This window comes from Megascapheus bottae, chromosome 7, assembly GCF_031878675.1.
Source record: "Megascapheus bottae isolate mThoBot1 chromosome 7, mThoBot2.hap1, whole genome shotgun sequence".
NCBI classification, from domain to species: domain Eukaryota; kingdom Metazoa; phylum Chordata; class Mammalia; order Rodentia; family Geomyidae; genus Megascapheus; species Megascapheus bottae.
Genome location: NC_143515.1, coordinates 65,761,506 through 65,787,343, shown reverse-complemented (window position 1 = coordinate 65,787,343; position 25,838 = coordinate 65,761,506). Strand labels below are relative to the sequence as shown.

Here is a 25,838-nt window from a genome sequence, read left to right as displayed (position 1 = left end):
TTGTGTTTCAGTCTGTATCTTCACTGACTTCTTCAAAAGCTAAATATTTACCATAGTATGAAAAAAGGCAAAAAGAATAAAAGATTTGTTGAAAGATGTGAGGAAATAAACTCTTTGAAGGATAAAAGGAAATGCTTGACTTCAAAATTGAAGAATTCTGAGCCTAGGGGCAAATGGAGAGGTACAGGACTGGGGTGCCAGGCCACAAACAGGGCCATGAGCTGTATGAAGTAAGAAAGGCCAAGAGCTAAGTTCACAGTGGTTGGTTGACCAAGAATATACATTGCTTTAGATAATTATGCCTTTTATTAACTCATAAGATTGTAATATAGATGAAGCTAATGTGCAATGTATTATTAGAAAGGAAGGCTAATGCTAATTCCTACAAGTCATTAACAGCTTATTTTCGATGGGATGACCATCTGTAGTTACCAAGAACATATGACTGCTTCAATAAAAACCAAGATAAATGGGTGATCCTCCTTTATGTGGTACAAGTGTCGATAAATCTGGCTAACCTTTTCTGTTCTATTATAGTGAACTGTCAAATATACTTGAGATTCAAAAGAGATTCATCAATAATTTGAAAACATCCCACTCCTCCCCTTTTCATTGCTATTTTTATCTTAGATCCTAAATGCATTTATAGTACTGGGGAGAAAATATACATCTAGAAGGTTCGCTTCTGAAAAAGGTACTCAATCAAGAGAAAAATGGTTTTAATGTAATGTTATTATCCTGTCATTTAATTTAGCAATGACAAGTGATGAGATTTTGATTTGCATCAGAAATCTTAAACATTTTAGGATTCTGTTATGAACAGGCAATGATGAGTAATCTGTGTGATTGAGTAACTATGTGAATTCTTGGCTTATTTTAATGCTGCTACAAACAACACTCATAACAACTTTAACAAGAAAATACCTAATGTGGCTTAAAAATAGGCCAAATAACTTAATTAGTAATACTGTCAATTAGTGGAACTTATGACTTCCACTATATATTTAGATCTAGGTCACAAATCACTGGCTTGGATCAAGTGTCTTATTATGAGCTGTGGGATATCAGGAAAAATATTATCAGCAGACTTCAGGTTGTATATGTATATAGGGGAGAGGTGAAATCAGTAGTGTGTTTGATGTGGAAGCATATGGCTGAGATTTAAACTCATTTGTAAACAACTGATGCTAATTTAAGTACTGTATTAAATCACCATTGAAATTCTTTACTTTTTTGGTAGTTTACAATTTTCTTTATTTTTCCCTTGCTTTTGTTTCTTCCTTCCTTCAACTGTAGGTATTCCCTTCATGAAGTGAGGAGAGGGATAAAGTTATGTTCTTTCATTTTATCCCAGATCTTGTCACTTAGTATTAGGTTAACAGATACTTGCTAATGAATCTGTAAAACCCACCCTGCCATGTCTCTTTCTGTGTAACCCCTGTGTAATATCTAGTCTTGCTTCTGAGGCTGTGGAGGTGCAGATTTGGGGAAGGAGACTGATATAAGTATACATCAGTTGGCAAAAACAATTCCATGTATGGGCCGGGAATTTGGCCTAGTGGTTAAAGTGCTTGCCTAGCATGCATGAAGATCTGGGTTCGATTCCTTGGTACCACATACATACAAAAAAGCTGGAAGTGGTGCTGAGGCTCAAGTGATAGAGCTCTAGCCTTGAGAAAGTCCAAGGACAGTGCTCAGGCCCTGAGCTCAAGCCCAGGACTGGCAAAAAAAACAAAAAACAAAAAAAAACCAATTCCATGTTTTACCAGATCTTGCTTACTACATTCCCAGTTTTCATGGAATTCTTTTTTTTCTTAAGCAAGAATTGTAAGTACAGCTGGGCATGGTGGCTCATGCCTGTGATCCTACTCAGGAGGTTGAGATCTGAGGACTTCGGTTCAAAGCCAGCCTAGGCATTAGAGTCTATGAGACCCTTATCTCCAATTAATCACCAGAAAATGGGAAGTGGTGCTGTGGTTCAAGGGGTAAGGTGGTAGCCTTGAGCTGAAGAGCTCCGGGACAACACGCAGGCCCAGAGTACAAGTCTCATGATAACTCTCCCACCCCCCAAAAAAGACTTGTAACTATTATTCACATAATTATTCCTTCATTCAAGCAGCAATTCAACAAATGTTTTTTGTTTCCCAGTATATTCTTTCTACAGGGCAACTTGCTGACAATGGGATAAAATCCAAACCTGATGCAAATAACAGTCAAAGACACAGGTTACAGAACATGGAGCAACAATGATTTGACCCAAGCTTTTGTTTTGTTGACACAGAGGTTTGCTATGTACTCAGACTGGCTTTGAACTTTTAATCCTCCTGTCTCAGCCTCCCAAGTGTTAGATTGCAGGAACGTGTAACCTGGCTTGATTCATTGCTTTTAATTTTTTGGCAACACTGGAGTTTCAACTCGGGATCTCAAACCCACTTGGCTTTCTTGCTCAATTGGCAGTCTACCAGTTGAGCCACATCTCTAGCCCTATCTTGCACTGGTTATTTTAGAAAATGAAGTCTCATGTGTTTTTCTACCTAGCATGGCTTTAACCCATGATCCTCCAGATCTCAGCCTGCTTAATAGCTAGGTAGGAGTCACTAGTGCTGGTGTATAGCTGTGTTTGCTTAAGGAGAGGGATCCATTCTGAGAACTGGGTGATTCTGTTGCTTTTTTGAATATCACAGTATGTTTACATAAACTAACATGGCCTAAAATGGCTATGTCACTAGTTGTTATACTCTGAAGGGACTCCATCACATAAGCAGTTAACAGGGGACAGAATGTCCTTAAGTACTACTCCACAGTTATATACATTGTTATATGTAAATGCACAGAAAATTGCTTATGACAGATATCCACTGAAAATGGTGGGTGGCAAACACTTCTTTATATATTTATGCATATGCATATATTCAGTAAGAATATATTAATGTGCTAGAGGCAAATCACTTGTCCTTGTTTCAGATTCATTTGTCCTTCCTTCCTGTCTGATTTCTTCTTTTTTTTTTTTTTTTTTTTACCAGTCCTGGACTTAAGCTCAGGGCCAGAGGACTGTCCTTGGATTTTTCTCAAGGCTAGAACTCTACCACTTGAGCCTCAGCACCACTTCTGGCTTTTCCTAAGTATGTGGTACCAAGGAATTGAACCCAGGTCTTCGTGCATGCTAGGCAAGCACACTACCACTAGGCCAAACTCCTGGCTCTTCCTGTCTGATTTTTAACTACCAGTTCTCTCTGGATACAAACTGGCTTCTAGCAGGTTGAAACCACTAATAAAGCCATTTGCAATGCTGTGCTCTTCCCACTTGAAGGCTTCTGTTTCTGTTATGGTTCTTTATGCTGTCCTCAAGGAATGAATAGCAAGTTACTCTGAGGAGCAGCCAACTCTAGAATGTTAGTAATTTAGTATGGATTCTTCTTTCTTCCTTGCTTCAATTTCCCTGCAACCTGTGCCTTCTTCCTCCATTATAGCACTCATAGAGTCTATGTTCTTAAGCCTCTGTCTTATGGCCTGCTTCTGTTTAACTCAAGCTAAAGATAGCTTATATATTTTACCTACATAAAAAGTTTATGACATATTAAATTACAAGAGACATTTAAAGAGTAGATAATAGAACAGAAGGAACAACTGAAAAGTTAATCACAAGTAGGTAAAGGCTTTCTAATTCTAGTTCACTTTCAATCAGGTATTCCTAACTTTTTACCTTATTGAATCATGAAATTATATTTGGATTTCAGAAAGAACTCACAGAAGGCACTATTCCCCCGGACATAAAGCATTACTATGATTTCCCTTAATTTAAGTAGGAGTAGTAGCTTAAATTAAAATTAACACCACAGTACTGGTAGAAACTTGATCTCATATAAAAGTGAAAATAGTATTGGGGCCGGAGTTTGGCCTAGTGGTACAGTGCTTGCCTAGCATGCACGAGGACCCGGGTTCAATTCCTCGGTACCACATACATAGAAAAAAGGCAGAAATGGTGCTGAGGCTCAAGTGGTAGAGTTCTAACCTTGAGAAAGTCCAAGGACAGTGCTCAGGCCCTGAGCTCAAGCCCACGACTGGCCAAAAAAAAAAAAAAAAAAAGTGAAAATAGTATAAACTTCCTAATGAGGGGGAAAATCCAGACAAAACCATGCAAAAGACTTTCAACTGAAAATGAAATTTTAGCATAAAAAATGTCAGAACACTTTTGAGTTGGAAAGAAAGGAACACAATCCATGTTCATAGATGGCCCTGAAACCACAAGAAGCCAGGCTGCCATTACAGCCTGGGTACTTGAGCAGGAGGCATTACCCTGACAGCCTTTCCCTCTTTGAACCAGCTTTTTCTCTTGCAAAACAGTTTAATAATACTTGTCAAGCCCTGAATTGCCTGGGTTTTGTGCTCTGAGCTAATTCACTGACAGGTGTTACCAGAACAACTTATCAATTGCTTTTAACTTCTTGACAATGAGGTGGCTGTTACAGATTTGAGATCATTCTAACCAAAGGAAGGAATGGCAGATTTTATAGGGACAAAACTCTTGTAAACAAAGGTCATGTTAGCTTTAACTATAAGTTAAGGAATTTGTTGCCTTTGGCTTATTAGACCCTTCTTCTTTTGGTTTCAGGCTTCTAAGATATCATAAGCCCCTGTAACAGTAGATTGCACACTAGTTAATACCAATTAAAATTCATTACACTAATTTATTATTCGTACTGCCTGTATTCCTCAACCATTTCTGCTCCCCTTGGCATTTGTGTATGTCACATTTAAAAGGTTGAGAGTAATTTCAAAATCAAGATGTCACTTATAAAAACAGGGATGAACTTAGAGGGCATTATGTTAAGTGAAGTAAGCCAGGAACAGAGAGACAAATACCATACGATCTCATTTATTTGTATAATCTGAGAAGCTGAACTCTAGAAGTAGAGTATGGTAGTAGCAGAGGCTGAATGGGGGAGGTACGAAGGGGGAAGGAAATTGGTAAATGAGTACAAAAAGAATTAGGAAGAGCAAAGTCTATATTGTACTACATAGAAGAACGACTATAGTAAAAATATTTCTGAATGTTTTCAAAATATTTAACATTAACATATGTTGATTAATCTGATACTTACAAAATGCACGTACTAAAACATTACACTGTCCTATAAATAAGTTCATTATTTGTTAAAGTTCAAAAGCCAAGTTAATGACATCTATTTCTAACTCTGTAAAATTTTAAAATCCAGTTATGGTCCCTTATGTAAATTTCTAGACATACATGATTTATGAAAAGAAACATGAATTATCTTTGATTCTTAACTGATTTTTATAAGCATTTGTTCAACCCTTTTGTTTTTTTTTTTTTTTTTGCCAGTCTTGGGCTTGAACACTGTCCTTGGACTTTCTCAAGGCTAGCACTCTACCACCTGAGCCTCAGCACCACTTCTGGCTTTTGCTATGTATGTGGGGTACCGAGGAATCGAACCTGGGTCTTCGTGCATGCTAGGCAAGCACTCTATCACTAGGCCAAACTCCTGGCCCCCCTGTGCAACCCTTTTTATATATAGAAAGTCATTTTGTCCCAAGATGAAGCTTTTGAGTTTATAGATAATGTTCAAGCCAGTCTTTTACAGCATCATATCTTTGACCTCTATTATTTAAAACTTATGTGTGCCAAAAAATGTGCTAGGTGATAGGAGACAGCAAAGATGAGAATTTTTATGGTCTTTTCTCATATTAAAGCCTTGCTAAATACTCACATCTCTGCATGTGTTACCTCCTTAGGGAGGCCTTCAGACCACTTGGCAGGAAAATCCTCATCCTATTTTTTCAGAAGTATTAGTTTTCCCATTTATTCATATTCACATTCATTCATTCATTCACTCATTCAAGAAATACTAAGGCTTCTGAGTAAGAGGTGTTATTTGAATAGTCCACCTTTAAGCATGGGAATATGTGTATTTTGTTTGTCTTTTGAAATAGTGTCTCACCATGTAACCCAGCTGGCTTTGAACTTGTAATCCTTTTGCTTCCATGTATGAAGTGTAGCTGGGATTTGGGCATACACTAACATTTCTGGCCTCTACTTCATATCCAAAGGATATAATTTTTTTCAAGCCCTTAAATTTTCATTTCATTGTCTTTAGCTTTTTTCCTTTCCCTCCCTCCATCCTCTTATCCCTCCCCACCCCCCAACTTCTTTTGGTGCTGTCTGGCACTGGGCTTGAACTAAGGGCCTCATGCTCTTGTTTGGCTTTTTCACTCAAGGCTAGTCTACCACTTAAGCCATAACTCCACTTCTGGCATTTTGCTGGTTACTGGAGATAAATCTCTTAGATGTGTCCTAGGGCTGGCTTTGAACCAGAATCCCAAGATCTCAGCCTCCTGAGTGGCAGGATCACAGGTGAGAGCCATCGGCACCTGGCTTCTGTCTTGTTTCTAACAAAAAGTTTGCGATCACATCTTTGTTCCTCTCTATATATTATGTATCCAACTTCCACTCCCCATAGATGGTTTTAAGAATTTGTTTATAATGGATTTGCATTGAACTTGTTTAGAATGTGATATTTTTTTCTCTTTTTGGTATGATATTATCATGCTTGCCTTAAGTTATCTCTTCTTTATGCAAGAGCCAGGAATATGTTGCAGAACTCAACTTTTTTGTTTCCTTTCTGTTCTGGATAACACTCCTGTGCTATTATCTGAAATAGTTGTTTTCTAGTTGATTATGGTGGGATGATTAAGTCTGATTTTAGTTACTACTAAAAGGTCAGAAGTAAGTATTTGTGAGTGGTATTATACCTTAAAAGAAGCTTACAGAAAGCTGGGACACCAGATGCCTATGTATACAATAAAGAGCTATAGGTGATTATGGTCTAAGGAGAAAAATAAATCAGGTATTTAATTTCCAAGCTGGAGAAGTCATTGTGTGATGTAAGTCTTCATAATGTCAGTTTAGAAATGCTGGTCAGAATGATGGCGACAAGAAAGGACATATTCCTTTCATTTTGCTGAGATATAAAATATTAAAAAAACATTTAAAAATAAACATATTACATAATGCCAACAATTTTTTTGCATATTATCTATATGTCCACATACATTCATATATATGTCTCCTTACTGCTAGCTAGTTGTAGTTGTGGAGGAAAAACAGAAACTTGATTAGGGAGGTGGGAAATGAACTAATTTTGGAACAAGATCCTGTAGGAAATGAGGGCAGGAGAGATATACATGTGCATCTAAGGGTTATAAAGTGATTAGGCTATTACAGATTGGTAAAAGTTTTGCATGAAGATACCGGGGAGTGAAAAGTCAGGATGCAGAAAAGTATAGCAGAGAGAGAATTGGCAAGACAAAGACATTTTCCAAGGTCCTGATGACTTCAAAATGATTGAAAAGAAAAAAAAGTATGAATTTATGTAACAATAAGCATGACCATGATACTTTTAGGTATATAACAAAAAGATCCACCTCACCTTACTATAGAGGTACCTTGTATATCTGTGTTTATTGCTGCACTATTAACAATTACTAAATCAGCCTGGATCTCTGTCAATGAATGAATGGCTAAAGAAGAAAATGTGGAGTCTTATTCAGCCATAAAGGAATGCACTTACGTTGTATGCAGGAAAATGTGTGGAACTGGAAATTATGATGTTAGGTGAAATAAGTGAGTCATGTGGTACTATGTTATCTCTCATCTCCTTTGCTATCCCTTGGTTATCTCATATTGTTACAGTATCTCACTTTGTTATCTGATATATTGGATATATTTGTATTTGGTTATTTGAAATTGGATAGGGAAGGAGGGAAAACAAGATGGGGGGGTAGGGAGGAGGGTAATGGGGACCAAGACATGTGAAAGGGTATCAATGTATGTGAATTAATGTACCTTCTATCTGGCAAATATCATGTAACCCTTTTATTAATTACAATAAAAAAAGATTTACCTTTAAAAAAAAGAATCACAAAGTGTGACTTCTAGGGATGTAGATAGGGTGAAGAGGGAAGACACAGGAAAGGACAATAAAAGAGACAAGTATGATGAAAATATAATATACACATGTATGGAAATGTCATAATGAAATCCAGTACTTTGCATGATATGTGCCAAAAATAACAAAAAAGATAGATGACTACAGAACCAATGTTTTCTATTTTGCCAATTAATTATAGTAAATTTTAAATTCCAAAATGACTTCTGTCACATAATTATCTAGGTTACATCTTCCTGCCATCTGCTGGTATAATTTGAAGAAATAAAAATGGGTTTTAATTATATCCTAAACAAAATATAATTAGAAGGATAAATCACATGAAAAATGTATTCTGGAATCAATTATTAAATTTTTATTTTCTACTATTTTTGGTTTTTGGTGTTTACACTTCTCATGATTGTGAATAATCAAGAACTGATTATATTTGAGCTTAACAGTAATATGTTTGTAAGATGGACTAGGGTAGATATTATCCCACCATTGTTTTAGGAAGAAAGGATGCAGAAAAGTAATGGTTTTATCAAAATGACCTAGCTGTTTGGGGGTTAAATTTGAATTTAATCCAGAGCTTTTGACTCTAATGCTTTAGTCTTTAAACTGCTCTGTACTGCTTTCTTCAGCAGTTAATATTTTAATTTTGATCATTATACTGAAAATTCAATATCTATTGAACAAATATTTGTTTAAATAGCACGTATAAAATAGCATTTGAATAACAGATCTTATAAAGACCTATAGTTCATTCATTCCTTCTAGGAACTATGGAACATACGTGATGATACAGGAGTAGAAAATATCACTCCAATCTAGTTTTCAGTCTCAAAGTCTTGTTTGTATTCCAAATCTCTTCCCTATTCCTTATGCTCTTTTTCTTACTTCTTAGCTTGGCTTAATTAAACTATATTCTTTAAAATGCAACCAGGGTAGCCCAGGTGCACTGCCTCTGGTCTTTAAACAAATTTATGCAAGTTTCTCTCACAGCATGTGTCATAATTACTTCTGTATTGCAACATACCTAAGACTGTGTCTATATATAAATATCAAGCATCAATAAATATTTTTTGGAACAATTGATACATTAGTAGAAACAAATTCTATTTTTGGAAGCTTATCACATGAGAAATACCATATCAAGCTTGCCAATATCACCACTCATTTAACTATTACAATAGCTCCAAGAAAAAGTTATTCTTTTCATCTCATTTCATAAATAAAGAGAATGAGAATCAGAGAGATCAAAAGGGAGGTGGAACAGGGCTAGGAGTTTGGCCTAGTAGTATAGTGCTTGCCTAGCATGCACAAAGACCTGGGTTCCATTTCTCAGTACCACATACACAGAAAAAAAAAATGCTGAAGTGGTGCTGTGGCTCAAGTGGTAGTGCTCTAGCCTTGAGAAAACCCAAGGACATGGGCTCTACTAGCAGAGATCTGCAATAGAGCAAAACCTTGATATATAAGGCCATATAGTATGAAGCTAATTGAAAGGACCTCCAGGATACTGAAACAAAAGCCATATAATGAATGATTGTTGTCCTTAATCTACTATGTTATCTTTCATCTCCTTTACTGTCTCTTGGGTATCTCATATTGTTACAGTATCTCACTTTGTTATCTGATATATCGAGAAAAAAAGGAGGCAGGACACGATGTGAAAATCTTGGAAATGCTAAAGTGCCCTAAGAATTCAGATCTCAGAGATCTCATCCTGCTTCATGGCTTAAAAAGCTATATATATAGATGACTCCCAGATTTATATCTTAAGGCTCTCCTCTAAACATATTTATGTACATTCCTTCTTGACTTTTTTTTTTTTTGCCAGTCCTGGGCTTGAGCTCAGGGCATGAACCCTGTCCTTGGACTTTCTCAAGGCTAGAGCTCTACCACTTGAGCCTCAGCACCACTTCCAGCTTTTTGTTTTGCATGTGGGGTCTTCGTGCATGGTAGGCAAGCACTCCACCACTAGGCCAAACTCCCAGCCCTCCTTCTTGACTTTTTCAGTTGAATGCTTAATTGGTACTTGAGACTTCAGACTGCCTTTAGTTCCAGATACAGCCCTCTTCCTACTCCACTTCCTTCCCTACAATCTTCATCTCCACAAAGGTTACCTTCCTCTTCTTGTTGCCCAGGCCATGGATAACATAATTTCTGACTTATTTCTATTCCTCAGCCAATGCTGTCAGCTTTATTTTCAAAATACAAAAAGATGCTTGTTTCTCTCCACTTTGATTCCAAGCTACCATCATTTCTTGTCAATATTATTTGTATCTACTCTGAAGTTGTCTTTCTGCTTCTATACCAGCCTTTTTTCATTCTTTTCTCACATAGCCCCAGTGTGATTCTGTATAGATTATAATATTCCTCACTTCAGATGTTCCAATGGCTTTTCATCTCATCCACAGTGATCCAAAATCCTTAAATCAGACTCCTGATACCCATGTTTTTCTTTGCTCCAGCCTTACTAAATTCCTTGTTGTTCACTAAACAGGGCCTTTTCATATGCAAGTCTGAAGTATTCTTCATATATATATCTTGCTTCCTTTCCTCCTTTATTACAAATTATGTTCTTAGTGAGACTCTCTTTGGACAAGGATTTAAGCTTAGTACTCTAATTTCTTTTCATGAGGTTTTTTTTTTCCTTTTTGTTAGTTGTGGGGCTCAAAATCAGGGTCCGGTTCTGTTCCTGAACCTTTTTGCCCAAGGTTAACTCTCTACTACTTTGAGCAACACTGTCGCTTCCAGTTTTCCAGTGGCTAATTGGATAAGAGTCTTGTAAGACTTTCCTGCCTGGGCTGGCTTTGAACCACTATCCTTAGATCTTAAGTCTCTTGAGTAGCTGGGATTATAGGCATGAGCTACCCGTGCCATTTTTCATGCTTTCCCCCGCCCTGTAGTATTTTAAAATATATATATATTATGCATTTTGCATTCTTTTACTGATATTGTCTATTTCTTGATTTTTTTTTCTGCCAGTCCTGGGGCTTGAACTTAGGGCCTAAGCACTGTCCTTGGGCTTTTCTCAAAGCTAGAGCTCTTCCACTTAAGCCACAGCACCCTTTCCAGCTTTTTCTATGTATATGGTACCAAGGAATCGAACCCGGGTCTTATTAGGCCAAACTCCTGGCACTGATATTGTCTATTTCTTACTTTACAATGTAAGCTCTATGAAGCAGAGAATTTTTTTTTTTTTTTTTTATGTATCCTTTCTATGTAGAAAGAGTTTGGATCATGGTTTAAACTCAATTAAGACTTAGAGGAACAAATAACTGAATAATAATAACTGTGACACAACATAAAAAATAAAGATCAATAAAGTATGATTAATCAAGGCCTATAAATCTAACATCCAAAGATGTCCATTTATTTTTGGGTTTTCATGGGAATTTCTTTGGAAGAACTTTATTTTACAGAAGGATGAGCTTGATTTCCCTCATCTTTATGATGAGTGATCAAGAAGAGAGCAATAAAATACGCATGGAGTGGCTCCTGCCTATAATCCTAGTTTCTCTGGAGGTTATGGTTAGAAGCTAGCTTGGGCAGTAAAATCCATGAGATTCTTATCTCCAGTTGGTCACCAAAACACCACAAATAGAGTATGGCTTAAGTGGTAGAATACCAGTCTTGAGCAGAAAAAGCTAAGGGACAATGTGTAGACCCTGAATTCAAACCTCAGTACCAACACACACACACACATACACAATTAAGAGGATAGTAAAAAAGATGGGAATTAAATGTTTGCCATTGTGCTAATAATTTTTTCAAAAAAATTATTACTATATAGAGCTTACGATTCAGAGAACTAAAATTAGACATGAAAAACATTGCTCATTGACTGAATTAGCAGTGTCTACATATATTACTATAATGTAAAAAGAAAGCTGGACTTGGATGTTATCCAAGATAACTTAATGAAGTAGTTTTATTTCTAAAGTGATTTTATATTACAGGCATGGTGTGTCTAAACTGGTTAAATTTAGGAATAAGAGTAATGAAGCCACTATTGTTATACCTGAAAACGATAAAAATTCTTGTCATCCCTTGTGGACAGAATATTTTCATTCCAAAAGATACTCACTTTCTGGCTGGGAGGTTAGCCTAGTGATAGAGTGTTTGCCTAGCATGCACAAAGACCCAGGTTTGATTCCTTGGTACCACATACATAGCAAAAAGCCAGAAATGGTGCTGTGGTTCAAGTGGTAGAGCTCTAGCCTTCAGAAAGCCTAGGGACAGTGCCCAGGCCCTGAGTTCAAGGCCCAGGACTGGCCAAAAGAAAAAAAAAAGATATTCACTTTCTATTTCCTAGAATCTATGAATATACCATATATACATAGCAAGGAGGAATTGATGTTGATAACAGGCTACTATAAAGATTGTTCTGATAATCTGGTTGGGCTGGATCACAAGAGTAATCACAATCTTTTTTTTTTTTTTCTTTGCCAGTCATGGTGCTTGAACTCAGGGCTTGGGCACTGTTCTTGGGCTTTCTCAAGTCTAGAGCTCTACCACTTGAGCCACAGAACCACTACTGGCCTTTTCTGTGTATGTGGTACTGAGGAATTGAACGTAGGGCTTGGTGCATGCTAGGCAAGCACTCTACCACTAGGCCACGCTCCTGGCCCCCACAAGAATTTTTATGAAAGAAAAGTAATAACCAGGTTGATATGTGAGAAAAGCTTGTCCAACCATTGCTGGCTTTGAAGATGAAAAGGGCTGTGACCAACCAATGATGACAGCGTCCATCTTATATTTATGAATTTTTCTCTGGATTCATACTTAGGTTAACAAGTGTAACCCATAATTATGAGAATACTTAATAAACTGTAAATACAAAATACGGCAGGAATGACAATAGGGTTACAGATTTCTTTTTTTCTGTTGGTCAGGGGCTTGAACTTTGGTCTGACCACCGTCACTGAGCTTTTCTGCTCAAGGCTAGTGCTCCACCACTTTGGACCACAAAACCACTTCGTTTTCTGGAGGTTAATTGGAGATGAGTCTCAAGGCCTTTCCTGCTCCGGGTGGCTTTGAACCGTGATCCTTAGAACTCAGCCTCCTGAGGAGCTAGGATTACATAGCACCAGCCACCAGCGCTCAGAACAAGAAAAACACGGGATCTTTTTTGTTGTTGTTCGCCTGGCTTGAATTCGGGGCCTGGACGTCGTCCCTGCGCTTTTGTGCTCAAGGACAGTGCTCCTCCACTTTGAGCCACCGCTTTTTCTGATGTTTCTTTTTGAACCCTGCTCAACTTACCATTTCATATAAACTTAGTAGGATAATACCTAGTGTGGACAGTATTCGGTTTGTTTACTCTTCAAAACAACCCCGTGAGGTAGAGGCGCTCTCCTGCGGTATGATGCCTGCGGTCAAAGTCACCTGGCCGGTGACTGTCTTGGGAAGCCCTGTTGGGGGAATGAGGCTTTCACAAGCACGGGGTCCCTTCCGTCCTCTCACCTCATTTACCTCAACAAGCTCGAATTCTGCCTTTTCCACTTCGGAAAGGCAGGGCGCGGGCCGGGACGCGTGATGCTCACTCCCAAAGTGCGACCCGGCGCGTCCCCAGGGCCTCGGCCCCGAGCCCAGGCCGCCCAGGCCGCCCAGGCCCCGCCGTCGCGCAGCGGTCCCAACTAACCTGACCAGGTCGGTCATGCACGAGCCCACCACTGCCACCGCCACCTCCTCCTGCCACTGTCCGGTGGGCTCCCCGGACGCCGCCATCGCTAACCCGAGATGGCCACCAACCTGCACGTCGCCCTTTGCCCTTTGCCCGACCCCGTCACCACAGACGCCGCGTCGACCCTCGCGAGCGACGCGGGCCTTTCCCCCTCCCGGATGGGTCGCCCACCCCAATGCCCGAAATAACTCCGCCCACCAGCGGCCCCCTATTCGTCTAGGAATCGTCGGCAGCGCTGCCTTCACAGTACAAAGCCCGGCAGACGTGGCAGGGGCCGGCGCTTCTCGCTGCCTGCCCGAGTAAGGGCAGAGCGGGAATTTTCAGGCGCCGCGGAGACGCCTTCCGGACTGCCCGGCTTGGCTCCGCGCGGGAGCGCGCACGCTGCGGGTCTCCGGGCCGTGGAGGGGGCGGAGCGGGACGTCAGGGAGCGCGCACGTACTCGGTCCGCGGTGCGCGTGCCGGTCGGCGCGTCGGTCGGGGGCGCGCTCGGGTAACCTGTACCCCACGTAGTCGCCGGTTACCGCGCGGACTTAAGTTCCAGGTACCTGGACTGGGGCTGGTGTGGGGAGGTCAAGCCTTGAGGCGCACAGGTGAACGCAGAGAACCGTGGTTTAACGATGGCCAGAGGGCGCCGCCTCTTCCTCAAGAGCAGGTCCCCGTTCCACAAGATGCCCCGGCCACCCCCCACCCCCTCCTCACGTTCATCTCCTCAAGAATGAGCCCCAACTCCCCACTTCCCCCCTTGACTAAAGACCACCGGCCTAACCCCCTCCTTTCTATTGATAAGGCGGGGGGGCGCGGCATACAATTTGAGAGGATGGCGAGTGTCCCTTTAGGTCGCTCCTGGAGCGGGGGGGGGGGGGGCTGCCATTCTTTGGTTCTAATCGATGTGTTTTCCGGATGGCGTTCCTTGGAGGCATCGCTTCCCCGGCGTTCCTTCCCTCGTGCGCCGTATGACGTGGACGTGATGCTGCCGCAGCCCCCCTTCCGTCCCATGACGTCAACGGGGCACGTGTTTCCGCGTTTGTCACCCCATCCTAATTGTCGGCGCGGGACGGTGCTTTCGCACGTCTTTGTGTTCCCCCAGGCAGCCTACCCAGAAGACCTTTTGTGACCTTATTCGAATCTCTCTCCAGCATTGTGTGATTGCAGCTTCCTTCAGAAATAGCGTCAAAGTGGAAGACATCCAAATTCCAGAGCTAGCTAGCATTTTAAGCGAGGAGACTGCGCATGAAAACAAAAAAAAATTGCTGTCTCTCTGGGATTGATTGAACCGGCATGTTGAGAGAGGAGACTGGTCCTGAAAATGTCCTGTCTCTCTGAGATCTCGTGTAATGCTGCCATGTCTAGAGGTTACTGGGGGATTGAGTTCTGTTGGTGGTTTTGCTCACTGCACCAGAGGACCATTATTTCTGGCTACTTGGTGGTGTATGGTTTTGGAATTAGTCTACGTTTACCCCTTGCTTAAAGAGGTCACACCTCTCTAGTGAAACAGATTTTAGTGCTGCATGAACTCTTGCACTGTCAAAAAAAAATACTGTATTCTTCTAGAAACAAAGGCAAATTTATTCTCTCGGGTGTTAACCTCAAGGCATGACAGTTGCTGGGTTGAATGGGTTGTTGTCACCATTAGTGTGGTTTGATTTCCTGAGCAGGTTTGTTCTCTTCAGCTTTTGCTTCATCTGTAGGTTAGCATTAGTCTAGTTTGTTTCTAGTTGTAAGCCAGCATTTATTTCAATCTAGAACTATCTTCATTTATCCTTGAATGTCAACTTCATGTTCAGTCATTAAAGGTTCTTTGGTCCTGTGACCCAGTGTCATTAAATGTTTATACAGGGGAAGATACGACTTTGAGAGAGCTAAGTTTGAATTGTGATCCTTTTGTCTGCTTCATTTGTGGTATTGAATAAGCTCTTACTCATGAATTTGTCTGTGAAATGGATATTCACAGTATTCACCAGGAGTTGTGGGGGACAAGTGGTCTTATGAAACTGAGCAGTATGGTGCTGATAGTGAAGAGATAATGCTAATTATGTGTTCGTTGCTGTCCTTTCCCTCCCTCCCTCCCTTCTATCCTTTCCTCCCTCCTTCCTTCCTTCCTTCCTGAATGATAGGTAAAATGATAGTATTGTCAGAAAAATAATTTTCTGAAGAATAATTTTTTTTTTTTTGCCAGTCTTGGGCTTGAGCTCAGGGCCTGAGCACTGTCCTTGGACTTTCTCAAGGCTAGAGCTCTACCACTTGAGCCTCAGCACCACTTCCGGCTTTTTTGTATGTATGTGGTACCAAGGAATCGAACCCGGGTCTTCATGCATGCTAGGCAAGCACTTTAACCACTAGGCCAAACTCTCGGCCCCTGAAGAATAATTTTTATGTGATTTTTTTTTGCTTCCCTTTCCCCCACGCATGAGGTTTATGACTTTTGCAGGGATGCAGATCCACATCCTTTCAGTATATGAAAATAAAAACAAATGTTGCAGAACAATTAAAAATTTTCAAGCATGATAGTATGGTGTACACTCTTCAAAAACTAAACAGTTGGGCTGGGAGTTTGGCCTAGTGGTAGAGTGCTTGCCTAGTATGCATGGAGACCCAGATTCGATTCCTCGGTACCACATACATAGAAAAAAAGCTAGAAATGGTGCTGAGGCTCAAGTGGTAGAGCTCTGGCCTTGAGAAAGCCCAAAAACAGTGCTCAGGCCCTGAGTTCAAGGCCCAGTACTGGAAAAAACAAACAAACAAAAAAACCAAAAAAAACCAAAACAGTCATATCATTTGCAGAAGAATTAAACACATTTTACTGTCTAGGTTGTGAAGAGCATTTGTAATAATAATATATATATATATGTATATATATATATATATATAAACTTTTTCAGAGATAAAGTCAAATAAAACTCTACACTCTTTGTGATTGTTAATACAGTGCCTAAAATGTTTATATTGTTACTCTATGATGCCATATTAGAATGGTGTGAGGTGGGACATCTGGTAAGGGGTCAGGAGAGAAGCTTCTTTTATGTTTGCAGAAAGAATGGTTTGGGAACTGAAGTACATGGCATAAAGCTTTTACACTTCTAAGGGACTTCTGGGTGTCATCACTAGGGCTGCAATGTTTTTTGAAAGATCATGGCAGTCCTTCCCTTTACTAAATCAGAAATAACACAAGTACTAGTTTTAGAAGGTCCTTAAATTCTTTGTGGTAAAACCTGTGAAGTCTAGAGCTACAGAAGCCATTACATGTAATTGGCTAGAAATTAGTGTTTTTTTTTCTCCTTAAAATATGGGTTTGAATATCATTTGAATTGACTTTCTCTCCTCTAAAAGTTATGCCTTTTATTTTGAAATCTATTATTGATAATGTACTCCTTTCTGTAGTACCACGAGTTTCTAAAAAATTTAAATAATACTTAGTGGCTTTGCATTTGAATTGTAAGTGTAAGGACTTAGGACATTAAAATCAATGACTGAAAGATTCATAATACTCTGTTGCTTAATATTTGAGTATATATATCTTTATATGTAGTGTGTGTGTATGTATGTGTATGTATGTATGTATGTATGTATGTATGTATGTATGTATGTGTGTGTGTATGTGTGTGTTACTACTGGGGCTTTAACTCAGGGCCTCTTGCACTCACTTGGCTTTTATACTCAAGGCTGGCCCTCTTCTACTTCAGTTGACTCCCTACTTCAAATCAGTCAGTCTGTCTGTCTGCTATCTATCTAAATTTCCTTCCTTCTTTTCTTCCTTCCTTCCTTCCTTCCTTCCTTCCTTCCTTCCTTCCTTCCTTCCCCTCTCTCTTTTTCCTTCCTTCCTTTGTCACTTTGTTTCCCTCCCCCTTCTCTCTCTCTCTTTCTCTCTCTCTCTCTCTCTCTCTCTCTCTCTCTCTCTCTCTCTCTCTCTCTTTCTTTCTTTCTTTTGCTAGTTAATTGGGTATAAAAGTCTCATAAAGTTTTCTGCCAAGACTGGCTTCAAATCTGGATCCTCAAATGTCAGCCTATGAGTAGTTAGGCTTATAAGATTATAGACATGTGTCACTAGCACCTGGCTTATAGACATGTCTCACCAGCACCTGGCCTTTATTGGTTTATGTACCATTACCGGGGCTTGAATTCAGTGCCTCATGCTCTTGTTTTGCTCTTATCACTTGAGTCTCATCTCTACTTTATGTTTCATAATTATGTGTTTTTTTAATTACATTTATTCCTCAGAATTGCTACAGTTACTCTACCATTTTGGAGGATATATTATATTCTTTCCAACCCTAAGTATTTCTTGAGCTTTGATCTCATGCATCTATTTTTCTTACAGTATTTTAATTACATTTAATACTTAATTTATTAATTTATTATTTATTAAAATGCTATTGGATGCTTAGTGTATACCAAATTCTTTTTTTGAGCATTAGGGATTCAAGACAAAATCCTTGAACAGGTTATGCTCACAGCAGATAATTAAAATATACTGTGGAGAGACTGTTTATTGTTAAGAATATCAGTACTGAATGAAGCAAATTAGATTCTTTTTTGTATATTACCAATCAAATTTGTACCCCTTGTTGGGGTGAAGATGGAAGGAATTCTAACTGTAAGGTGTTTGTGTTTTGTATATTAGAGAGAGAGTATTGTTGGCAAACCATAGTATAAGAGCTAGAGTTTTGAGTAGTGTGTGGCATTTATCTTTGGAAAGGAGAAGGGACTTGCACTTCAAGGGTTCTGTCCCTTCCAGAAAAGGAGTGGTATATTCAGGTCTTGTGTGCCTAGCCTAGAAGATCTGGGAGGCTCTACAGATGGGAAATAAAAGTATTTCTTGATGTAAGAGAAGATTCTTACTGCTGTGCCAGCCTTTAGGAAGCTTGCAATGTTTTATTCATTATAAACTGATCATTGTTGTTTCCTTCTATACTCAGCGGTGGTTTATAAATCAAGTCATAATGTCCCCAGAAGTTGCCTTGAATCGGATTTCTCCAATGCTATCACCATTCATCTCTAGTGTTGTTCGCAATGGAAAAGTGGGACTGGATGCCACAAATTGTTTGAGGATAACGGACTTGAAATCTGGGTATGTACCTGAATGAGTTCAACCTTATTTAACTACAAACCTAGACTCAAAAATAAACCACTGCAGAAATTTTTCAAGACACAGTCTCATCATCTGCTTGGTCAGTTGGGTTTAATTTTTAAAAAATAAAATATTTATTTTGGCAGTGTTGGGAATTGAACCTAGGGCCTTATATGTGCTAGATACGCATGCTGTCCCTGAGCCACATTTGTAGTCTCTGATTCAGTTTATTTTGTTTAGTTCTTGACATTTAATGTATCCTGTTTTTGTATTTCAGGCCATTGCTTTATGGCCAGAATGTGTATGTCTTTCCTCCTTACCCCCAGCTTATCTCTTTGTGAATAGTGTGCCATGTGGGTTTTAGCAAGAATGTTTCTCATGCATTGGCTTGCTTTCTTGTTTACTTCAATTCAGTGTGCACATTAAGAATTAGGTTTTGAGATTCTGCATCTGACATCATTTGATAATCTCTTAATAGGAAAATTGTAATAGCCTAAATGAGTCATTCCTCACAATGAGTTTCAAATACGAAAGTCTCACACCTGGATGTATTGCTTTAAAGAAAAAAAACATTGTATTTTGAAATAAAATTAGATTTATAGAAGTGATAGAAAAATATAGCTACTGACACAACTATTCCTTACAGTATTATTTACCATTGCTAAGATATGTGTGGGTTTTTTTTTTTTTTGGCCAGTCGTGGGGCTTGAATTCAGGGCCTGAGCCCTGTCCTTGGACATTTCTCAAGGCTAGAGCACTACCACTTACCACTTGAGCCACAGGACCACTTCTACCTTTTTTTCTATGTATATGGTACCAAAGAATTGAACGTGGTCTTCGTGCATGCGAAGCAAGCACTCTACCACCAGGCTGAACTCCCGGCCCTAGCATCACAATAGTTCAAAAGCTATGTACACATGACCATATAAAGTGATCCTAATTGAGATTAACTCCAAGATATGGAAACTAGAGTTTTTTTTTTCCTTCCAGTTCTGGGGCTTGAACTTAGGGCCTGGGCTTTTCTTACAGCTAGTGCTCTACTGCTTGAGCCACAGTATCACTTCTGGCTTTTTCTGCTTTTTCTGTGTATGTAGGTAGCACCAGGGAATCTAACCTGGGTCTTTGTGTATGCTAAACAAGCACTCTACCACTAGACCACACTCCTGGCCCATATATTGATTCTCGATTGCATTCTCGCCTTCTCCTTTTCATTTGTATTCATTTGCCCATTTTTATCTTTTCTTTTTTTTTTTTTTTCTGCCAGTCCTGGGTTTTAAACTCAGGGCCTGCACACTGCCATTGAGCTTCTTTTGCTCAAGGCTAGCACTCTACCACTTGAGTCACAGTGCTATGTGTGTTTTTTTCTGTTTATGTTGTACTAAGGAATCAAACCCAAGGGTTCATGCATACAGGCTAGTACCCTTACCACTAAAACACATTCCCAGCCCCATTTGTCCATTTTTAATTGGATTCTCTTTTGTTGTTATTGCTATATTAAATTTTTTTTTTTTTGTTGTTCAGTCATGGGACTTGAACTCTGGGTTTTGGTGCTGTCCCTGAGCTCTTCAGCTTAAGGCTACCACTCTACCCCTCAAGTCACAACACCACTTCCAGTTTTTTAGTGGTTGGAGATAAGAGTCTCACAGATTTTAGTGCCTGGGCTGGCTTTGAACCAAGATCCTTAGATCTCAGCCTCCTGAGTAGGCAGGATTACAGGCATGAGCTGCCGTGCCTGGATAAAAAAAATTCTTTATATATTATGGGTATTACTCTTCAATCAGATAAAATGTTGCTATTTTCTTCTGCTCTGTAAGTCATCTGTTCACTTAGTTGATTGTTTCCTTTGCTATGTAGAAGCATTTTAGTGTGATATAATTCCATATGTTGAGGGTTTTTTTCCCTTTTGTTCCTGTGCTTTTGGAATATAATCCAGAAAATTACTACTTGTATCAGTATCTTTTTTTTTTTTTTTGAGGCAGTCTTTTTATTTTTTCTTTAATTTTATTGTCAGGGTGATGTTACACAGGGGTCACAGTTATGTAAGATAGTGAATAGTTTTCTTGTTGGACATTGTTACCCCTCCCATGGTTTTCTCCCACTTTCCATTTCCCCACCCTTGAGATAGTCTTATTATGTTATATAGACTGGCTTTGAACTCACCATCTGCCCACTTCTTAAATTTCTGGGATTACAGGTAAGTGTGTGCTATCATCTTTATCTTTGTGGCAATAGAGTGATATATGTCTGGAGTGCTTTCATCTTTCATGTAATAGTTTAAGGTCTTAATAGTAAGGCCTTTAATTTTTTTTTTTAATGGAGTAACGGCAGGGTCAAGTTTCTGTCTGCATGTATGTATCCAGTTTTTTTTTTTTTTAAACACTGTTGAAAAGGTTGTGCAGTGTATGCTTTGGTACCTTTGTCTAGTCATTTAGCTATCATTGTGCAGTGTATGCTTTGGTACCTTTGTCTAGTCATTTAGCTATCAGTGTGTGGGGTATTGATGTCTTGTATGTATGAAATATATGTGAAAATTCTTCAGAAGCTTACTAACATTTTTTTCCTTTAGTCTTTTTATTAGTATTCTTCAGTATCAGAGTTAGGGAAAAGAATGGCCTCTTTTTGGTGTTACTCATTACATTTCAGTAGCACTCAGGATTATGAGAGTTGGGATCTATCTTTTTAATTCCTGTTTACTCAGTAATACTCAGAGGGTACTTTTACTCAGAGGATTCTTTTTACACTGGGCATGATATCCATAGAAGTTGTCAAATGAAGGGACTGAGTTTTAGAGGCTATAAAAATCAGTATGATTATGTATAGATACTTACCTTTCAAGAAATAATGCCTAATTTGTAGATCTGGCTCATAGGGCAGGTAGATAGGCAAAAACCTTATCAGAGAAGTTTTTGGTTTTGAAATAGCAATTCGTCCTTTTTTTTCTGTTATAGTACCTAGATTTTTCCACCTTATTTAAGGTTGTGCATGTTTCTAAACTATGTTGCTAAGCCCCCAGCATCTCCTTCCTTATTTCTTTTGTTTCTTCCTCCCCTCTTCTTCTCCTCCTCCTCCTCCTCTTCCTCCTCCTCCTTCTTCTTCTTTTTTAATTTTTCTAGTCCTGGGGACTGAACTCCAGGCCGAGGCCCTGTCCTACCATTCTACCACTTGAGCCACAGCACCACTTCTGCCTCTTTCTGTTTGTGTGGCACTGAGGAATTGAACCCAGAGCTTGATGCATGCTAGGCAAGCACTGTACCACTAGGCCACATTCCCAGACCCAGCCTTCAGCATCTTAAAGACAGAATTCTTGTTTAATTTATTTGTTTTACTTCTAAAGGTCTACAATGATTCCTGGGCCTGGGCGTTGTCCCTGAGCTCTTCAGCTGAAGACTACCGTCCTACCCTTGAGCCAAGCCCCACTTTTCATTTTCTAGAAGTTAATTGGAGATAAGAGTCTCAGGTCCTTTTTGTGCCCAGGCTGGCTTTGGACCTTGATCCTCAGATCTCAGCCTCCTGAGTAGCTACGATTGGGTAGTGTATTACTTAAATTCTGTTGCATATAATTCTAAAAAAAGTGCCTGGGAATTTGGTCTAGTGGTAAGAGTTCTTGCCTAGCATGAAGACCTGGGTTTGATTCCTTAGTATCACATACATAGAAAAAAGCTGGAAGTGATGCTGTGACTCAGTGATAGAGTTCTAGCCTTGAGAAAAGTCTGATGACAGTGCTCAGGTCCTGAGTTCAGTCCCCACGACTGGCCAAAAAAAAAAAAATTAAAAAATTCCATTCAATGAATTCATATTTATATAACTATAGTACATCTAGTATTTGATTTATTCTTTTTAGGTAAAAAATAGACTGAGAGCTGAAGGGGCCAGATTATTAGTTTCAGGGAATTATTCTATGAGTATCAAATGTTAAATCTCTTCTCCGTGTTTCCCAGATAACCATGCACGAGCTGTTTGTAGAAGGGCATATTTCGTCATTTTTAGTGGCTTTGGTAATCTTGAAAATGTCTTAAATATCTGTTGAACATTCTGGAATGATGCCTGGCAAGTATTAACAGAGAGGAAAGCAAACAGGGATGATTGCAACCTGTGGCAGCTGAGCCTTAATATCTTTCTTCAGCATACTTCAGTGACTCAACCTTACTGGCATATGACTACAATTGGGGCATCTGCTGTCACATCTCATCCACCCACGACTACCTGTTGCATTTTTGTCCATGTTCTGAATTTCATTATTTTGTTAAAAATAGATACTCAGCGTATGCACTTGATTACTAAATAGAACAGTTTAAAATGTTCAGCTTTGAAGACTGATCTCAGTCTGCATTAGTCTCTGGCAAGGTAAATTTTTTTTTTTTAATAGCATGTGTCTGAAAGGAAGCTGCTGTTCTAGGAGGTGAAAGCTTAATTTTGAAGATGGAAAATTTTAAAACTTAAGTATATAGATGGTCACCAGGCTTTTCTATAGCACTTTTTTTCTTCCTTTTCCTGGATCACATTTGTATGTTTTTCTGTGACTGTGTTTATATTCATTATCCATAAATACTTTATGCAGTAAAAGTTATTATGTAAGTGACATTACATTGTGTATAATCATCTGAAACTTGCTTGTTTTGAGATAGCTCACTATTTAGCCCAGGCTGGGCTTGAAATGGCAATCTTCTGGTCTCAGCCTCCTGAGTGCTAAAAGTATAGGCATATAGTACCACTTGAAGCTTGCTTAATTTTACATTAATAGGACTTGTGTCAATACTTATGACTATAGTACTTTGATTTGCACTACTGTATCAAATTCTATTCTGTGACTAATACCTGACTTTTTTTGGGGGGGGGTGGGTCATGGGGCTTGAACTCTGGCCTAGATATGCTGTTCCTGAGCTCTTCAGCTCAAGGCTACCACCCTACCCCTTGACCCACAGCCCCACTTCCCAGTTTCTAGTGATTAATTGGAGATAAGACTCGGCTGGCTTTGTATTGCTGGGGCTGGCTTTGAACCGTGATCCTTAGATCTCCACCTCCCGAGTAGCTAGGATTACAGGCATGAGCCATTGTGCTCATCTATAACCTGACTCTTTTTTTTTTTTTTTCTATGTATGTGGTACCAAGAAATCGAACCTGGGTCTTCATGCATGCTAGGCAAGCACTCTACCACTAGGCCAAACTCCAGGCCCCCAAACCTGACTCTTTTTAAAACATTTAAAAAATTTTTGTTTGATTGTGGGACTTGGCCGCTAGGCCTGGGTACTGTCCTGGAGCTGTTCAGCTTAAGGCTAGTGCACTACTTTGAGCCACTGTGTTACTTCTGGTTTTCTGGTTGTTAATTGGAGATAAGAGTCTCATGGACTTTCATGTCCCAGCTGGCTTTGAACTGAGATCCTCAGATCCCAGCCTCCTGAGTAGCTGGAATTGCATTTGTGAGCCATTGGTACCTGGCTTATACCCTGATGTTTAATTCTTTAAAATTTTTTCTTATTGCTGGGTACCATGGCTCATGCCTATCTTATCTCCAATCTTATCTCTAGAAAAGCAGAAGTGGGGCTTGGCTCAGGTGTAGGGAGGTAGCCTTGAGCTGAAGACCTCAGCGATGACTACACCAAGGGCCAGGGATAGAGTGGTAGCCTTGAGCTAAAGAGCTCAGGGAAAGCGCCGAAGCCGAGTTCAAGCCCCATGGCCCACAAAAAAATTTTTTTTTTCTTGACAAGATATTACAATCAATAGTTTTTCATATATACACACAGTACACAATACTTACGATAATAATTTCTGCAGCAAAATTTCTAGAAGTGGATATATTTATTCATTTATGGTTGTAAAATCAATTGTAAAATCAATTGAGTGAGTCATCCCAACATTCAAAAATGAGTAAGAACTGAATGGAAACTCTCATACTGTGTCACACATAGTAAGAATAAGCACTGTTCCATGAATTTTCATTTCGGCTAAATAACTTTCTGTGTACTGGATCATGATGAAAAATGTATGTGGGACTGGGAGTTTGGCTTAGTGGTAGAGTGCTTGCCTAGCATGCATGAAGAACTGGGTTCAATTTGGAAAAAGCTAGAAATGGCACTGTGGCTCAAGTAGAGCTCTAGCCTTGAGAAAGCCCAAGGACTGGCCCTGAGTTCAACCCCAGGACTGGCAGGAAAAAAAAAAAAAAAAGAAAGAAAAGGTACATGATGATCCAAAAAATTTGCAAGCTCTCCCTCAAGGATATATTCCTAGGAATAGAATTATTTACTCTTGGATCCTATGCATCTTTTTTTTTTATTAGATGTAGCCAAGTTGTATAGTTGTCTCTCACTAGAAATGAATGATCCTTCCCATTATTCTGTAGTCTTATCAATACTTGTGATGGTTAGATTTCAATTTTATCCCATTTGGTTTTATATTCTCTGATTGTTAGTGTTATAAGGAATCTTTTCATATGCTTATTGGCAATTAATATGTCTTCATTTGGACACATTTTTATTTATCTTTTAAGTGAATTGCTTGTATATTTGTATATATTTTAAAGTATTCTTTCTGTATTTTTGATTTCAGTCTTTTGGCATTTGTATGTATAGAAGTATCTGAGGTGGGCATTGGTGGCGCTCACCTGTCATTCTAGCTGAGAAGTGAGGAACATGGTTCAAAGCTAGTCCTGCATGTTGCCTGTGAAATTCTTATCTCCAGTTAACCACCAGAAAATTGGAAATGACGCTGTGTCTGTAAGTGGTAGAGCACTATCCTTGAGCAAAAAGAGCTCAGGGACAGTACACAGGCTCTCAGTTCAAGACCCACGATTGACAAGAAGAAGGAGAAGGAGAAGAAGGAAAAGGAGAAGAAGAAGCAGAGGAAGAGTATGTACATGCAGTCTGTGATCTACATTCTCATTTTGGTGCTAGTAATAGTTCTAATTTCATTCAAATTGAGTTAATCAGTAATTTACTTATTAGGTGTATGTATGTATGTATGTGAGTCTGTAGATGTAGTGTGACAGAGAGAGAGAGGGAGAGAGAGAGAGAGAGAGAGAGAGAGAGAGAGAGAGAGAGAGAGAGAGAGAGAGAGAGAGAGAGAGAGGGAGGAAGGGAGGGGGAGGGAGGGAGGGAGGGAGGGAGGGAGGGAGAAAGATTGTTGGGCAGAGTTTGAAGAG

The 25,838-nt window shown here is 39.4% G+C and overlaps 2 protein-coding genes across 7 annotated transcripts in view; one reads left to right on the top strand and one right to left on the bottom strand.

Moving 5' to 3' along the window:
• The window catches only part of Rbks (ribokinase), a 75,110-nt gene extending 61,300 nt beyond the window's left edge, over nt 1–13,810 (bottom strand). For 2 of the 4 annotated variants that reach the window (XM_090337247.1, XM_090337245.1), the window contains exon 1: nt 13,597–13,808. In XM_090337247.1, the coding sequence (XP_090193373.1) occupies nt 13,597–13,682 (86 nt within the window). In that variant the 5' untranslated portion in view covers nt 13,683–13,808. Of the gene's footprint in view, nt 1–13,596 lie in introns of all 4 variants that reach the window. The other 2 variants (XM_090337246.1, XM_090337244.1) reach the window with 2 other exon arrangements.
• Nucleotides 13,811–14,072: 262 nt separating this feature from the next.
• Babam2 (BRISC and BRCA1 A complex member 2) overlaps nt 14,073–25,838 on the top strand; it is a 393,826-nt gene continuing 382,060 nt past the window's right edge. For all 3 annotated transcript variants that reach the window (XM_090337241.1, XM_090337243.1, XM_090337240.1), the window contains exons 1-2: nt 14,073–14,179; nt 18,552–18,703. In XM_090337241.1, coding sequence (XP_090193367.1) covers nt 18,576–18,703 — 128 coding nt within the window. In that variant the 5' untranslated portion in view covers nt 14,073–14,179; nt 18,552–18,575. The remainder of the gene's footprint in view (nt 14,180–18,551; nt 18,704–25,838) is intronic.